Genomic DNA, 18,301 nt, shown 5'->3' on the forward strand with positions numbered 1-18,301 from the left:
TAGAGCGCATTGCAGTAGTCCAAGCAGGAGATAACTAGAGCATGCACCACTCTGGCGAGACAGTCTGTGGGCAGGTAGGGTCTCAGCCTGCGGACCAGATGGAGCTGGTAGGCAGCTGCCCTGGACACAGAATTGACCTGTGCCTCCATGGACAGCTGTGAGTCCAAAATGACTCCCAGGCTGCGCACCTGGTCCTTCAGGGGCACAGTTACGCCATTCAGGACCAGGGTGCCAAATCCTTGTGAGTTAAAAGCACAATTGATCACATTTGATGTTTTCTTATCTCGGAGGGGTTTGGATTTGCTTTCATTGTCTCAGAAAGTGTTCCCACGGGCTTCTGTTAGGAGGGTTATTTAACTCCTGATCTTGTAGGACTCTGTCTGCCATCAGCCCTAGCAAATGTGGCCAATGGTCATTGCTGATGGGAGTTGGAGTCTAACAACATCTGAAGAACACACAAGGGCAGGTTGTGGGTTGCTCTAACCCTTTGACTCTTCATTGCTCCGGCAATTCATAGGTAAAATATTCACCAGATTGCAGAGGGGAAAATCCGTAGAACTGTAAATAGCCTCCACACCAGTCTTTACCCCTGCGCATAATGCTTCAGTGAGTACACATGCTCCCACAGCCTCCCGCCTCCAGATGCAGACAGATTTGCATGATTCCACTGTAACAGAACGGAGCGACCAATACTTTAGTTTCATTTGAAATACACACCCAAAAGTGGTCTCAGAGAGCTTGGGCTCCCCTACCCCGACCACTCCAGTGAGCCTTTTGGGGGGTGCTGGAGCATACCAGTTCCTACCAGTTGCACTGGGAGAAAAAGACCGAACAGGCTTTTGTCAGGCAAGATAAATGAACCAGGGTCTGCTTTCCAGGTGGCAATCTTCCTAGCCCCAAGCCTACCTTCTGCATCAATGAGAACAAGTGAAACAAGATTGAGTTTCTATGACCTCACATTCTTAAAATAGCAGGCGCTAAGTCTACCCATTCATACTGGGGCAACAGCAAGGGGACATCTGTTGTTATAGGGCCGCATGAATGGTGAAGACACTGCTGGTTCATCAAGCCAGGGCTTTGCCTGGGCCACAGCAAATGAGTGTGTGTGAAATGATTTTGGTACTAACACCCGAGGCAGAGTGTTAAGTTGTGGGTGAACATATCAGACGACACAGCGATTCTTCAACAGCTCTTGTTTATTCAGAGGCCAGAATAGAACTGATCTGAAGAGGTCAGTCAGCCTGCTTATACAGAGCTCCAGAACAACGTAACTGTAGCAACTTTCTAAAACTATCCAATCACTGAACGTCACTTTCGATCCTTCATTTGCATACAAACTATCCAATCACGGAACGTCACTTTCGATCCTTCATTTGCATAACTATCTACAGTATCCCCCTGCTGGCCCAGAGTGAGAACTTCAGTACATAACACAGAGCTTTCCAAACTGTGTGCCGCGACATTTTGGTGTGTTGGTTGCAGTGTTTAGGTGTAGTGTCTAGATCATGAGTAGTAATGGTTCCACCATATTCTAGACTACTCTGGCTTCATCTAGAATATTACATCCAGTTATCTGTGCCACATTTAAAAAAAAATGTTGACAAAATGAGGTCTGCCCAGATGCATAGGTGCCTTCAAGAAGAACATACCTTTAGAGAAGATTGGGAAATGTTTAGTGAAAGTATGAGGGGAAATTGTGTACACCTGAAAACTCTGGCAGCATTAAGATAAATTAAGCAGTGTAAATAAGGTTTGATGGAAGTATTAATGGAATATTGGATGGTTTGGTTTTTGTAAGATATGCAGGAATCTATGATATGTAAAATGAACCATGGAAGGAGAAGAAGGGAAGTTGAAATATACTCAAAGTCGAGAGTGGATTTCATGCTCTTTATTCAGCTCATAGTGGTGAAGAGGAATGGAAGTTCCCCCACAATATCTGCTTTATATACATTATTTACACAATGGGCTGCACATGATTGGCTAATTCCGGGATTCTCCTGTAGGCCAATCAGGTTGTGGATTCACTTCCACCTGGAGGTGGATCGGGTGGCTCCTGCGGACCAGTCATACTGCTGCATTGTACTAGGACCAATCAGACTGCTGCATTTTGGATCCTATTCACCTCAGTACATAGCAGAAGTCATTGATGTTTTAAGGATGTTAAAATGAGTATTTTAAATTGTATAACAGAAAATTTTATGAAAAATTTATACAGTGCTACCTCCGGTTATGAACTTAATTCATTCTGGAGGTCCGTTCTAAAGCCAAAACCGTTCTTAAGATGAGGCGCGCTTTCGCTAATGGCGCCTCCTGCTGCTGCGTGACTTCCGCTTGCATCCCGGGGCAAAGTTTGCAACCAGGAGCATCTACTTCTGGGTTAGTGGAGCTCGTAACCTGAAGTGTTCACAAGGAGGATGGTACGTAACTCGAGGTTCCACTGTATTATAAAAAGAAGGGGGCAGCCCCCCCAAAACTGCAGCAGCCGTGTGTGCATGCCACATGGCATGCTCACCTTAACTCGCAGCATTGCACATACCCCGTGGCCAGCGCCAAATTTACGTATAAGCTAAACAAGCTTTAGCTTAGGGTCCTACTCTCTTGGGGCCCCCCAAATAAATTAAAGGAAAAAACACCTGGATGTACATTTCCAAAATATAAGATGACAAACAAATAAAATAAAACCTACAAAAGGCAACAGTGTTTGGTGTTGTGTAGGCTCTTATGATGTAAGTGATGGGCCCTGCCTGCTAGCCTGCTCCCTAAAATATCACTGGTTTGCTCATTTATATATACAGTGGTACCTTGGGTTAAGAACTTAATTTGTTCCGGAGGTCCGTACTTAACCTGAAACTTTTCCTAACCTGAAGCACAACTTTAGCTAATGGGGCCTCCTGCTGCTGCTGTGCCGCTGCGGCACGATTTCTGTTCTCATCCTGAAGCAAAGTTCTTAACCTGAGGCAATATTTCTGGGTTAGCGGAGTCTGTAACCTGAAGCGTCTGTAACCCGATGTACCACTGTATAGGGTGCCTACATTCTGCATGGACTGGTTGTATGACAACATGTGCAAATGGCTTTAGATACCGATTAGGTCCAGAAATTGCCATATAGCATATATTCAACACAAGAAAACAGTGACAATTTGTTGTTGACAAAAGACAGCCGGACCCATAAAGGGCCCCATTACCTTCAGTAGCTTAGGGCCTCATTAAACCTAAATCTGGCCCTGCCTGTGGCGTGCGCACGAAATGTCAACATGTGAAAATGGGTGGGTGGGCAGAGGCTCAGAAAGTTTTAGGTAAATGAGTTCTTAGCAGAAGCAACTTTCGAAGCAAGGGCTTCTCAACTAAGAGCAGCATCTCTTGCCAGGTGCTACGCCAAACTCCCACAGGCCAAGTCCCCCCCCCCAGCGCCACCAGACAAGCAACCCCTGCCCTTGCCGTGCATTTTCGCTCCAACAGAGCTTGTGGTGGGCTCTCCTTTGCTCCACTTCTGCTTTTGCCAGGAAATAAGCACACAACTGCCTAGTCAAGTGAATCTCAGTAGAAAGTGATAGGAGAGAGAGAGACAGCAGAACTTTAAGATGACCGGCAGCTCAGAACATGCTGCTGTTGTCTTTGGCTAGAGGTGCAGCTGGCTCCAGGGAAACACCAGCCCAGGTATGTTCAAACGGCCCTGCCCTATCTCCATTTCCCCTTTCAGGTCACTGCTGGCTGGTGCCTTCTGTCAAGCTGCCGTCTCGGAGAACAGAAAGTACGTATGTGAGAGTTCGGGTTGTGGCAGCGTGGCAAGAGGGTGGCCAGAGGCAGACACAGGGCGCTACTACCAATCATAGAAGCCGAAAGAGGAGACAAAAGGCAGAGAGGTAGGAAGGTTGGGCTGAAGTACGCCTGAGAACTCTATCTCTGCTCCATGCTTCCCATACACTCATATCCTGATTTGCTAATTATTAACCCCTTTCTTGATTCTTTTCTGCTGTACTTTCTGTCTGTGCTGGTAGCACCGAGATGTCCCCTTAACACAGGGAGTCATGGGGCTCCCCAACCCGACACTGGGAATTTGCAGATATTTTATCTCTTTTCCCAAGAGGCTGAAAGGAGCACAGGGAATTTCCTGAGCTGGGGAGGGTCAAAGCCAACAAAGGGGTGTCTCTTAGCCAGAGCTATCCATTTCTCTGCAGGGCTTTTTGAAAGTTCTGCAAGCTTTCTCCAGAGGCAAAGGGTGGTATTCAGTTAGACCCACTTAAATTAATGGACATGGCTAAGTTTCATTGGGGATGCGGGTGGCGCTGTGGGTTAAACCACAGAGCCTGGACTTGCTGATCAGAAGGTCGGCGGTTCGAATCCCCACGACGGGGTGAGCTCCCGTTGCTCGGTCCCTGCTCCTGCCAACCTAGCAGTTCGAAAGCATGTCAAAGTGCAAGTAGATAAATAGGTACCACTCTGGCGGGAAGGTAAATAGTGTTTCCGTGTGCTGCTCTGGTTCCCAAGAAGTGGCTTAGTCATGCTGGCCACATGACGCTCTCTCGGCCAATAAAGTGAGATGAGTGCCGCAACCCCAGAGTCGGCCACGACTGGACCTAATGGTCAGGGGTCTCTTTACCTTTACGTTTCATTGATTAGGGTTGGTTTAGTTGAATACCACCCAAAGTGATGTACCATGAAAGAGCCCATTATGGTGGACTGGTAGTGGTTAGACCGGCACAAAAAATGATTCACCTCTCAGCTTACCCTGGTTGTAAATCGCTGGGTTTTGTGTGTTGCAGGGAGGAACTTGGCTAGATTATACTCTCGCCTCCCAGACTTGTTTTCTGACTGCTTATACAGAAATAATCAAGGCTTGCAATGGTGTAGTGCTAGTAATTGCATTTCTTCCACCTTTTGCAACCTGAACTTTCGTAAGCATGCTCAGAGAATCTAAGCATGGCAATTGGCGTAGCATGTGGGGGCCACAGGGACAGTTGCCCCGGGTGCAAAATTGTTAGGGTTGCAAAATTTCAACACCCGGTGCTGCCTCAGTACAGCTGTGTGATTCTGTCGCTGGGCTCCACTTCTCCAGGCGAAGTGGCCGCTCCAGACAACAGAACAACTCTTCTTATCTCTGCGGTTACAATCTTTGGGGAGAGAAAGACACCGTTAGGCAGTTGAATGCACTTGCATACTCTGTTTCCCTCCCTTCCCCTCCCCCAAAAGAGAAAAACTTTTCTCTATCTCCTTCCCCATGTCGTGCCTAATTTTATAAACTTCTGAAGTTTATAAAGAAACCAAAGTTTTCTCTCCTCTCCTCCAGAAGCCATATTGGACTTTCTGAAGCAGCTGACGCAAGGGTACTACCAGTTGAGAGGGGAATTTGCTCAAAACAGTTTTGTTTCTCCTTACGCCTACTGTATACAGTTATCAAGTGCACTTTGCTCCACCACGGGCTGTTAAAAACGGTTGCATGGGTTTCATTTCCTGGTTCTTAGGCACTAAAAGGTGTTCCACATTTACCTTGCATAGCCTCTTTGTGACCAGTTAAGAAAGCAAACTCAGGGCTAGCAAACACATGAATAACTGTATTGTTACAAAAGTTGGGTGCCACCCCCCTCTCTCTGCTGAGCGGTAGCAAGAGCCCATGGTATTCCAGGCACTCACCCGGGGTCTGAGAATTGAGACATGGCAGAGACTGCTGTAGCTTTAAGAAATGTGGTTTCTTCACCTATCTACACCTTCCGTCTGCATGGAGGGAGGCCAGATCTTACAGCTTGCTCATTTCAAGAGGGGCTTGTACCCCACAGCAGAGCAGCCAGCCTTCAGCCAGCCTGCCCAAGATGGATCCCAGTCTATCTTCCTCCTTAACAAAACACCTTGCTTAAAACTATTTTCCTATCACCTGCCAGTTACCCTGACACCCTTCCAACCCCCCCCCCGTCTCTATTCACACCTCAGGGGAAGTGGGGAGGGCAGTTCTCTTGTATTGCCAATGGCTCTCAATTGCCCTATATACCATATTTTTCGCTCTATAAGATGCACCACACCACAAGACGCCTCTAGCTTTTGGAGGAGGAAAACAAGAAAAAAAATATATTCTGAATCTCAGAAGCCAGAACAGCAAGAGGGATCGCTGTGCAGTGAAAGCAGCAATCCCTCTTGCTGTTCTGGCTTCTGGGATAGCTGTGCAGCCTGCATTCGCTCCATAAGACGCACACACATTTCCCCTTACCTTTTAGGAGGGAAAAAGTGAGTCTTATAGAGCAAAAAATATGGTAAATGGCTCTTAATGGCTCTAGCTTGGCCAGGTTGTTTTGCATAGCCTAGCCTAGGAGTTCCTCTGCAGCTGGTATCTCTCCCTTTCCATCCCAAGTAACCAAAATCCTACCATTTATTAATTTCTAGGGTTTAGGGGGGTCCCCTCTCCCCAATTTTCCAAATTACCTGTCTGGATAAAGAAATAATAGTAGGGCTTGTGGAATAGTAGACTGTTGGTAATTCTAGTTAGAGCAATGCTAAGATGTTTGTGCTACTTGCAGCAAAAAGGCAGGGCCAAGTTGGGAAGCATTGTGGAATTTGGTTTCATTTGCCGCAGCTGCATGGAATTTATTTCAGATGATGTTTCTTTCAGCTGGTAAGGGGAGAGAGACTTTCTGCTGTCCATGAGGCAATGGCTTTTTCCACCTGCCTTACCCTAGAAGCCTTTTCCAAACCAGGACTTTGAGAACAGAGCTGGGAAGAAAAAAGAGGCGTTGAGGGATGTTTAAAAATAATAATTTTATAAGTTGTGCATCCTTGTTTCTCAATTTGATCCTTTTACGTGGTTTTGTATGTTTTGTGGTATTTTATGCATTGCGACTTGCTGTTATTTTTATTGATATTAGATTAGTAATTCTTCATTGTAATAAGTGTCAACTGATTAATATTTGCTGGTATTTAATTTCACCATTTGCTATTATATTATATTGGATTGTTGAATAATGCTTTATTTGATATAAGTTGTTTCTTTTAAAGTTAGTGATTTTTTTGTATTGGATCAGATTGTTATGATGTGTGACCTTTGCTGTCTATTTTGTTGTTTCTTCAGCTCATAAACTGCCTTGGGTATAGCAATATAGAAAGGTGGTATACATATTAGAAGTGAAATGAAAACAATGTTGCTGCTCTAATTTTTTTGCACTGTTTTGCAGCAGAATTGGGGTCCCACACCCTTTGCTCACCCGGAGATTTGCCTACCGTGCACTGTTGCTAATACATAATCTTAGGACCCGTCCCAACACTACCTTAGCCTCGTGATTCTTCTCATTCCATTCTGTCAATATAGGAACTCATAACTCGGAGAGGGTGGATTTAGAAACCCTGAGGTCAGTTCTGGCCCCGGGTAGGGGAAGTGCCATCGGGGTGTGTGACACAACCGCGTCAGTGAACTATAAATGTCAGGTTTGCATGTTACCACAAAAATGTAGGAAGAAGCTTTGCTCCAGCCGCTTCCATGGCACTGCCGTAACCTCTGAACTGTCACTACAAGGCGATGGGCTGCTCTGTACAGTGAAATGGAGACCTTGCTCTGAAACCTTTTGCACCGTTGTCTCAGCACAGCAACTCATAGGTCCTGCTATTAGTGTAAGACACCCTACAAGAAAATGACATTTTGGTCTTTCTTCCCAGATCACTTTGACCCAAGCATGGAGGCTGAGCTAGAGTTCCCAAAACAGCTGGAGAAGCAGATGGATTCACCTGACAAGAATGCAGGCTGGGATCAAGCCCAAGCCGGCAATGCGATGGTAGTCAAAGCAGAACCTGCTGAGCTCAGTAAGGAAGATCAAAGCAACTGCCCTTACTTCCTGTGGGAGACCCTAAGCAAGCAGTTCATGGAATATGGGGAGATGAATCCAGCAGAGCTACAAAGCCAACTTCTAAGCTTCTTGCCCATCTTTCTGAAGGTTGGTTGGATCTCTACCTATTGCATATTTTTGTTACGAGGTCTTGCTCATACTGAGGGACGGGGTTGTTGTTGTTTAGTCGTTTAGTTGTGTCCGACTCTTTGTGACCCCATGGACCAGAGCACACCAGGCACTCCTGTCTTCCACTGCCTCCCGCAGTTTGGTCAAACTCATGCTGGTAGCTTCGAGAACACTGTCCAACTATCTCATCCTCTGTCGTCCCCTTCTCCTTATGCCCTCCATCTTTCCCAACATCAAGGTCTTTTCCAGGGAGTCTTCTCTTCTCATGAGGTGGCCAAAGTATTGGAGCCTCAGCTTCAGGATCTGTCCTTCCAGTGAGCACTCAGGGCTGATTTCCTTCAGAATGGATAGGTTTGATCTTCTTGCAGTCCATGGGACTCTCAAGAGTCTCCTGCAGCACCATAATTCAAAAGCATCAATTCTTTGGTGATCAGCCTTCTTTATGGTCCACCTCTTGCTTCCATACATCACTACTGGGAAAACCATAGCTTTAACTATACGGACCGAGGGACGGGGTAGGATGGTCAAAAGAACTTCTCTAGTGTGTGCATGTGGGGGACAAGGTGGCAACCCTCCCCACAAAACTGCAACCACTGGAATGTCAACAGCCACCATTTTACTCCCTCTCAGCAACAGTAATGGGTTTCAAGAGGCGAGCGAACAGAATTTGACTGAATATCTAGGAATGGTTTTGCTGGGTACCTCGGTTTCTGAATGTCTCCGTTGATGAACATTTTGGTTTTCGAATGCTTCAGTAAATGCTTCAGTTTTTGAACTCACCTTGGAAGTCAAACATGCCAAGCGGCTTCCGTACTGAGTTTTCCATATTGAGTTTTCTGTACTGAGGCTTCTGTACTGAGTTTTCGGTTTTTGAATGTTTCGGAACGTGAACGGTCTTCCGGAACAGATTACGTACATTCAAAAACCGAGGTACCACTGTATGTCACAAAGTAGAATTTGCAGAATATCTGGGAATTTTTTAAGCGGGAGAGAGAAGATTTACATCCACACTCTATGGTATTGCAGAGTGACCTCTTCATGGGTCACCATGACTTACGCTGGTGTCTGGAGGTTGCTGTTGTTCTCCCTTCCCCCACTGCTGAAATTAGGTTTGAAAAAAATCTTGTAGCCAAGAGAAGAATTTTTTTCAAGCCTATTTGATCTTCTTGAAGGCTGCAGTTGGGAAGAGAGAGTTAATTCTTGCTACCCCAGTTGCACTCTACATGAAGTCCAGCCCACACCTCTCTCTCTCTCTCTCTCTCTCTCTCTCTGTGTGTGTGTGTGTGTGTGTGTGCGTGTGAGAGAGAGAAAGAAAGAAAGAGAAAGATCCACAGCTAGGGTTGGGAAATCCCAGATTTCAGGGTCCAAACCTGCAACTTAGCAGTGGCCCCTGGTGATCTAATTAAGTATGACAAAGTTAACCACAGTTGCTGAGAGCATGTCATTCAAATGAAAAACAAGAGTCTAACAAATGAGGAAATATGTCACTGGTTGGAAATTAAGATAGAAACCTCTGATAAGGTGGAGTGTTCCTCTTGTGGGTTTTCTTTTTGTATATTTCTTTTTGCATTTTAAGCTGCATTTTAAACTGTGTTCTAACTTATATTTTAATCAACTGGGGTTTTTTTAAAAAAAGTTTTTGCTGTATTTATATTCAGTGTTAGCCGCTGTCTTGGCCGGGGAGGGCGGGGGTATAAATAAAAATTTATTATTATTATATATACAGTGGTACCTTGGGTTAAGAACTTAATTTGTTCTAGAGGTCCGTTCTTTTTTTTTTTATAAGATATTTATTAAAGTTTTAAAAGTTTATATAACATAGAAAAAACAAAAAACAGAAAACAGAAACAATAAAAATACATACAAAACACATACAACAACAAGTATAATTTCAATCCCTTATATTCATAAAACTTTCCCGACCTCCTCATACCTCCCCTTTCTGTATTCCAATCTCTAATTAATTCAATTCAGCAAATCCTTCCCCTAATTTCTATATAATGTTTGACCTTTCTTTTCTTGATTACATAATCATTACAGCTTATAACCACTTAACTTCTGAATCAACATTGTTCTAACATTCAATAATTTTACAATGTTTCTTAAGATAGTCCTTAAATTTCTTCCAATCTTCTTCCGCTGTCTCTTTTCCCTGGTCTCGGATTCTGCCGGTCATTTCTGCCAGTCCCATATAATCTATAACCTTCATCTGCCATTCTTCCACGGTGGGTAGATCTTCTGTCTTCCAATACTTTGCGATGAGTATTCTTGCTGCTGTTGTGGCATACATAAAAAATGTTCTGTCCTTCTTTGACACCAATTGGCCGACCATGCCCAGGAGAAAGGCCTCTGGTTTCTTCAGGAAGGTATATTTAAATACCTTTTTCATTTCATTATAAATCACTTCCCAGAAAGCCTTAATCCTTGGGCATGTCCACCAAAGGTGAAAGAATGTACCTTCAGTCTCTTTACATTTCCAACACTTATTATCAGGCAAGTGGTAAATTTTTGCGAGCTTGACTGGAGTCATGTACCACCTATAAATCATTTTCATAATATTTTCTTTTAAGGCATTACATGCCGTAAATTTTATACCGGTGGTCCACAACCGGGGGTCCGTTCTTAACCTGAGGCACCACTTTAGCTAATGGGGCCTCCTGCTGTTGCCGCCGCCGCGTGATTTCTGTTCTCATCCTGAAGCAAAGTTCTTAACTCGAGGTACTATTTCTGGGTTAGCGGAGTCTGTAACCTGAAGTGTCTGTAACCTGAAGCATCTGTAACCCAAGGTACCACTGTCTCTCTCTCTCTCTCTGTGTGTGTGTATTGCTGTTGCAAAATTGTACACGCATGTGAACTATTCTTGTGACCAGCCAGTTTTAATGACGCAATGGCCAACCCTGTACCGTATGTAGGCTTTTAATTCCCTTCTGATCTCAATATCTAACCTCTCCCACCAATGCTTATACTACTACAGTGGTACCTCAGGTTACATACGCTTCAGGTTACATACGCTTCAGGTTACAGACGCTTCAGGTTACAGACTCTGCTAACCCAGAAATAGTGCTTCAGGTTAAGTACTTTGCTTCAGGATAAGAACAGAAATCGTGCTCCGGTGGCACGGTGGCGGCAGCAGGAGGCCCCATTAGCTAAAGTGGTGCTTCAGGTTAAGAACAGTTTCAGGTTAAGAACGGACCTCCAGAACCAATTAAGTACTTAACCCGATGTACCACTGTACTATATTATTAGCTACTCTTTAAGGTGTTTAGGGAAAACAAACAAACTAGGATGAGACATTTTAAGAGTTCACAGGAATATCTAGCATGAACATCCACATCTGAGATCACCTGTGCAGGTCTACCTGTCTGGAATATTAGCAGGGTGTGGGGACAGCAGCACAAGGCAGCTCAACCTTACAAGCCTTTGCTTGAAACAGAAGCAGAGACGCAAAATTTATTCCCCAAGCTTTGTGTTTAAGATGGGAGTTGTTGGCCACTGGAGGACAAATTGCAAGGATCCTCTTTCTTCACACCAGGAACAGAACCTTCCAAACTTGTTCAGCTGGATGGCTCCATTGGTTAGAGAGTGCTTCTGAGAACGATGAGGTTGCAGGTTCGATTCCCATAAGGGTCAGTTGCATAATCCTGCATTGCAGGGAGTTGAATAAGACTGTCTTCAGAGTCCCTACCAACTCTGAATCGATGATTCTGATTGAAACACAGGCACAATTTATTTCCCCAAGCTCTGTGTTCTGGGAGCCAGAAATACTACGGGGCTAGCAGAAGCCCCTTTTGGGAATCAGTATAGCTCCATCTTCAATCCAGATTTCAGTTAGGAAAACTCTTTCATTTTTCCTAAACACGCTGTCCACCCCACCATCATTTTCCCCCTATGTCCTGTCATGGAATCCTACGCAATATGATCCAGAGTAGAACTCTGACGTATAGTTAGCAGAGTAAAAACCTAAACACTTTGCAGGATTCCCAAAAAATAGACAAGAGGCAATTGTATTTCATTCAGCAGAGCTTTACTGCCACTGAAGGCAAATGAGCATAATGGTCACAGATCCAATATATTCAAGGATTGGCACAGTCCATAAGAAATCCAGTTGCAGCAGACTTAAACTTACAATAACTTATTATAAGTCTAAACCGTAACACTAAGCATACTATGTGCAGAACACCACACAAGGAAAAGAGATAGAAAAAGAAAGTGAAACCCAGGCTCCTTCTGGCCATCGTAATAATAATAATAATAATAATAATAATAATAATAATAATAAAGGAAGGAAGAGAGGGGGAGAGTGAAGGAAGAGAGAGAGAGAGAGAGAGAGACCGAAGGAGAGAAAGAGAGAGAGAGAAGGAGAGAGAGAAGGAAAGGAGAGAGAGAGAGAGAGAGAGAGAGAGAGAGAGAAGGAAGGGGCACACACACACACACACACACACACAGAGAGAGAGAGAGAGAGAGAGAGAGAAGGAAGGATGGATGGGAGAGAGAGCGATAAGGAAGAGAGAGATAGAGAGATAGAGAGCGAAAAGGAAGGGGGAGAGAGAGAGGAGGGAGGGAGAGGTATGTAAATTTATACCCCTGCCCATCTGGCTGGGTTTCCCCAGCCACTCTGGGCGGCTTCCAACAAAATATTAAAAATACATTAAAACATCAGTCATTCAAAACTTCCCCAAACAGGGTTGCCTTCAGATGTCTTCTAAAAGTCAGATTGTTGTTTATTTCCTTGACATCTGATGGGAGGACGTTATAGTAAGCGTGACTTTGACAGAAGAGATACCAGAACCTGTTTAAGCCAGCTGTACTCAGCTTCTCTGAAGGAATAATCCAAACATCACGAACCATCTGCTTGCTTCTTTCACACAGAGAAGCTTCCAGAACCCTCTTGAGTTAATTAGAATAGGAAAGATCTCTGCACATCAGATCAATGCTTTCTGCACTAATAAATGCAAACTGACATAGCCAGTGATTTCCTATGTCCATTACTGGGGCTTCTGATTAGAACCACGCACCTTCAAATGGGATTGGGAACTTCCCAGCCAAACATTTTATTTTCTTCAGCCTCTGAGGCAGACCCCACTACACTTGCTTCCCTCTGAAATTATCCATCTCTCCACTCCACTTCAAATAACAATAAATATATCCTCCAGTCCAGACTCTCCCCTCTCCTCTCCAGTTTCTCCTCACGTCAGTCTCCTGTGAGAGCCAGTGTGGTGTAGTGGTTAAGAGTGATAGACTTGTAATCTGGGGAACCGGGTTCGCTTCCCTGCTCCTCCACATGCAGCTGCTGGGTGACCTTGGGCTAGCTTGGCACTAACACCCTCTGCCTTTGGCCCCGTATATTTTGCGTTCCATTTGCAAGAATGGCGCACAGTTTCATTGTGGTGTCACATTTCACATTGGACACGTAATCTGGTGAACTGGGTTGGATTCCCTGCTCCTCCACATACAGCTGCTGGGTGACCTTGGGCTAGTCGCACTTCTCTGAAGTCTCTCAGCCTCACTCACCTCACAGTGTGTTTGTTGTGGGGGAGGAAGGGAAAGCCGCTTTGAGACTCCTTTGGGTAGTGATAAAGCGGGATATCAAGTCCAAACTCTTCTTCCTTCGTCATTTCTTGTCCTTGCCTTCTTGGACTTGCTTGAGAAGAACCAAAGGCCACCTCACTGTCCCCTCCCTCTTTTTGATCCCAGACCAGTTATTTTCCTTTCTCTGTGCTTCCTCCCAGCACTGAGTGCTTGTCCACATGTTGCTTGCCCCACACCTATAAAGCCTGGGTCTGAATGGTTTTTCACTTGTCCCAGGCTCTCCAGGCACAGGTCCAAGCAGTTTTCCATTTGCCCCACTGTTTTCTCCAGGAAACCCCGCTCCTCACGGCTGAACTGGAGCAAACATTAATCTGGGGGGAACCCGACTGACATTTGCTCTGATGCAGTGGTAAATAGCAAGTTTCCCCGGGGGAAGGTGGCGGGGCAAGCAGAAGTTTGGAGATGGAGGTTAATTGGGAGAAGAGAGGAGGACAGACTTCCTCTCCAAAGTCTGTGCAATAGCTTGCAGAGAAGGAGGTTAATTGGGAGAGGGAAGCGGTGGAGGAGGAGGGCAGACCCTACCAGAATGACCGCTCCCCACATTAAACAGGGGGCGCCCTTTGAGTGGACGCGCGCAGCCGCTGGACCTGGAGCGGCTCCATCAGCACAGGCTTGGCTTCGCCTTCCCCCAGGTGGGATACCTGGAGGCCTACCTCAGTCAGTTGTCCAATCCCGCCTGGGGGAAGCGTTGCCAAGGAGACCAGGCCAGGTAGGGGAGGGACTACCTGCCCACACAATAGAGGGAGGATCTTACCTGGGAGTCCTCAGTTGGCTCCAGAGCTTCTCCCACCCTACCCACCCTCAGGTAAGTCTTATTTTGCAGGTTAACCTTTTCTCCACAGGTACACGGGCGCTGCTACGTCAAGGTCGCTGTTGAAAAGCCGGAAAAGAATTCCCCTGCATTGGCAGGTTTTGCCTTTCCCGTAGCAAAATGTCACAACTTTGGCGGTATCAGGCCTTGGGTGGAATCCTTTAGTCTATCTTCCTGAATGGGGGGGGGGCGTGCAGCGGTGACCCACGCCACCTTCCTCTTTGCGGCGGCGATACCAGGGTTCCCCATTAAAAGGGTTTCTGAGGGGAGGCTTTGACTGTACGCCGAGAGGTCGTCATTGCTCTCCCCTGTGACGGCGGTGTAACAGGGGTGGCTATCTCTGCTTGAACATATGTTCTCCAGAGCCGGCCCATCCCCCCCCACACACTGGATAACCCTGATGTTCCCTAGGTCCCCGGCTGGGGACTGGGGAGGGATAAACGCCCAATGCCTGAGCCAAGGTCTACCCACATCTGAAATATAATAAAGTTGTGGCCAATATTACTTTTGATTTCTAACCTCCTCATTTTCTCAAGTCTCATGAGTCTTTCAACTGGCTTCGCATGATTAAAATACAGCATTATTTTTCAACATATATATAGATAGATTTCTAAACATAGTCACAGGACTTTTCTTGAGTGGGCTCCAGCTCTGCCCATTAAACCCCACAATGGCCTCCGTGTGGGAAATTAACTTACGCCCTCGTTTTCATGCAACATGGGAATTTTAGCCAATACAACAAAAAGTTCCCCTGCAATGTGATTCTGATGAAGGCGGGTGACTCTTTCAAAATATACCCAGGCGTCTTAACATTTCTCTTCTTCCCCTGTCCATCAGTTCCCCACCAAAGGACAGTATTAGAATTTTCAGGGCCTCCTTAGTCATTCTGACTCACAACCACATGATTCAGAGGGGAAATGTGATTTATTCGTACCAATTGCACGGCCAGGGGAACCTAAGTTCACCGTACAAAATAAATTGTGTGGTATCTCGTGCTGAATGTCCATAAAGGTATGATGCAAATACAACTAGGTTTTTATTTTAATTTTATTTTATTTTATTTTGCAGTCTCTGTTATGTGTCATCCTTTAAATCCTGCCAGGTCTGTCCCTCCACAAGGGCCACTACTGGTTTATTCCCTTGCCATTTTCCTCTGCTCTAAGTCCTCTTCCTCCTCAGCTCTCTTCTTCTCTGCTTACAAAGCAAAAATGGACACCCCCCCTGCTCACCCCGCACCTCTGGTTTCCTACCCCCTTTTTTCTACTAAAGGTAAAGGGACCCCTGACCATCAGGGTCCAGTTGTGGCCGACTCTGGGGTTGCGGCGCTCATCTCGCTTTATTGGCCAAGGGAGCTGGTGTACAGCTTCCAGGTCATGTGGCCAGCATGACTAAGCTGCTTCTGGTGAACCAGAGCAGCGCACGGAAACGCCGTTTACCTTCCCGCCAGAGCGGTACCTATTTATCTACTTGCACTTTAACGTGCTTTCGAACTGCTAGGTTGGCAGGAGCAGGGACCGAGCAACGGGAGCTCACCCCGTTGCGGGGATTTGAACTGCTGACCTTCTGATCGGCAAGTCCTAGGCTCTGTGGTTTAACCCACAGCACTACCCGCGTTCCCTTTTTCTACTAGGCAAAACTAAACAATATAGGGTGCTTAATATGACAGCGCCTGCCAGAACAGGGCACACAAGATTATCTGGTAGCAAATTTGGGAGGCTGGTGATAAACGTTATGTTACATGTTACTGCTAGGATAGCAACAATGGAAATTAATGCCCAGGAAGCAAAAATCAGTGTATTTAATACCAAACGGACACACACACCATTCTTATTCTTTTTGAAATATGTTTTAGGCCTGGGATCAGTCAGCTGGCAACATCTGCTTTCCAAACACCCACCTTTTAGCAAGCGAGACGTCGAAGCTTCTGGCGAAAGAAATCAAGAAGAAGCTGAATGGGAAGCCTGCAGGTGAACCATTAATAATAATAATAATAATAATAATAATAATAATAATAATAATAATAATTTTAGTTATACCCCTCCCTCCCCAGCCAAGGCCGGGCTCAGGGCAGCTAACAACCAATAATAAAAACGAGTTGAATGAATACAACTTAAAAACAAGATTAAAATACGTTAAAACATTAAAACAATTAAAATTAAAATGCAGCCTCATCACAGGAGGAGAAAGGAAAAATAAAGAGGGGGAGGGAATCAAATTGACTCCAAGCCAAAGGCCAGGCAGAACAACTCTGTCTTCAGAATGCTTCTTCATGTTACCCGAGTTGCAGCCCCAGTTACAGTGGTGTAGCATGGGGAGGACCACTGTGCTGGTCCCAAGGGTTAACCGTGCAGTGAGGTCCGAGTCCAGTCCGAGGTCAAGGGTGCGGTATGGAGGCTGTCCGTCAAAGCTGAAGCGGGGTCCAAGGCAGGGAGTCGGGTGAGGACAGGAACTCTGGCAGAAGCGCAGGACAGGGTGCAGGCAGGAACAGGCTACCAACAATGTTGCTCCCACAACCTGGGACTGGGGCTGGCTGGCTTTTATCTGCCCTGAGGCATAGGGCGGCCCCAGTCCACAGGTGACTCGCCTCTCCTGGCTTGGAGGCGAGCACTCCTCCTGCGGGAACTTAGTTCCCTCCGCCTCTCTGCCCTGAGCCTCTGCAGCTCAGGAGAGGCTGGAGGGTTACCGGACCCAGAGGCAACCTCAGCTTCCCCTGACAGGGCTGAGAGTGGAGCACCTGCAGGCAATGGGTCCTCCATCACCTCAGGGGCCAGAGCAGACTCAGCTGGTGCCTGCACCTGAGGATCCAGCACAGGTGAGGACCCTTCAGGCTCAATCCCCAGCCCCGGCTCAGCTGGTTCTGGAGGCGGGGACTCCTGTGCAGGCTGGGATTCCTCAGGTTCAGCCTCCGAGTCCGAATCCCAGGCCATCACAACCGCAGGGGCAGTTGTCCGGGGCACAAAATTGTTAGGAGTGCACAATGGCAATACCCAAAGCTGCCTCAATACATCTGTGTGCTTCTGTCACTGGGCTCTGTTGAAAATGGCTTCTCCATGCGGGCCAGGAAGTGACCAGACAATGGACTAACTCTACTTTTCTGATCTCTGTGGTTGTGATCTCCTGGGTGATGCGGTTGAATGCGCATGCGTACACCATCCATTCCCCTCCCTCCCACCCCCTGCTCCATGTGGCCCCGGATTCTGGCAACCCTGTGGAGGCCCCTAGGTAGGCAGTCGAAATCTCAGGGAGCCCCCTCCCCACTCTCTAGTGGGATAATATTCAACTAAGAAAGCTTGAGACGCAGGTGGCGCTGTGGGTTAAACCACAGAGCCTAGGACTTGCCGAACAGAAGGTCGGCGATTTGAATCCCCATGACGGGGTGAGCTCCCATTGCTCGGTCCCTGCTCCTGCCAACCTAGCAGTTCGAAAGCACGTCAAAGTGCAAGTAGATAAATAGGTACCGCTTCAGTGGGAAGATAAAGGGCGTTTCCGTGCACTGCTCTGGTTCGCCAGAAGCGGCTTAGTCATGCTGGCCACATGACCCGGAAGCTGTATGCCTGCTCCCTCGGCCCATAAAGCGAGATGAGCACCACAACCCCAGAGTCGGTCACGACTGGACCTAATGGTCAGGGTCCCTTTACCTTTAAGAAAGCTTGAATGCAATTTTATTTCAAGATCAAATAAGTATTATTTTGATCCGTTGTCACGGGGCCCCTAAAAGGTGTGGGACCCATACGCTGGTGCCTACACTGCCTGTAGGCACTGTGGCACTGCTAGCAACCCATGCTACGCTACTGCCCAGTTAATAATCTCTGGGCGAAATGGGTCCATGTTGGTTTGACCCCGCAGAAATCAGGACCTCATTTATCCTAAACTCGGCTCCCATCCCAGAGACTTGTTTATCCCCATGTCAGAGTGCTGGTTCATAACGAAATTTGGAGGGGAGGCCCTTCCAGGGAAAGGTGATTGA

At 46.5% G+C, this 18,301-nt stretch overlaps 1 protein-coding gene across 1 annotated transcript in view; it reads left to right on the forward strand.

The window, feature by feature from the left end:
• The first annotated feature begins 3,505 nt into the window (after positions 1 to 3,505).
• WDFY4 (WDFY family member 4) overlaps positions 3,506 to 18,301 on the forward strand; it is a 195,813-nt gene continuing 181,017 nt past the window's right edge. The window contains exons 1-3 of the mRNA XM_083615378.1: positions 3,506 to 3,660; positions 7,639 to 7,913; positions 16,187 to 16,301. Of these exons, the coding sequence (XP_083471504.1) occupies positions 7,656 to 7,913; positions 16,187 to 16,301 (373 nt within the window). The 5' untranslated portion in view covers positions 3,506 to 3,660; positions 7,639 to 7,655. The remainder of the gene's footprint in view (positions 3,661 to 7,638; positions 7,914 to 16,186; positions 16,302 to 18,301) is intronic.

This window comes from Podarcis filfolensis, assembly GCF_964270895.1.
Source record: "Podarcis filfolensis genome assembly, chromosome: 5".
Classification (NCBI taxonomy): domain Eukaryota; kingdom Metazoa; phylum Chordata; class Lepidosauria; order Squamata; family Lacertidae; genus Podarcis; species Podarcis filfolensis.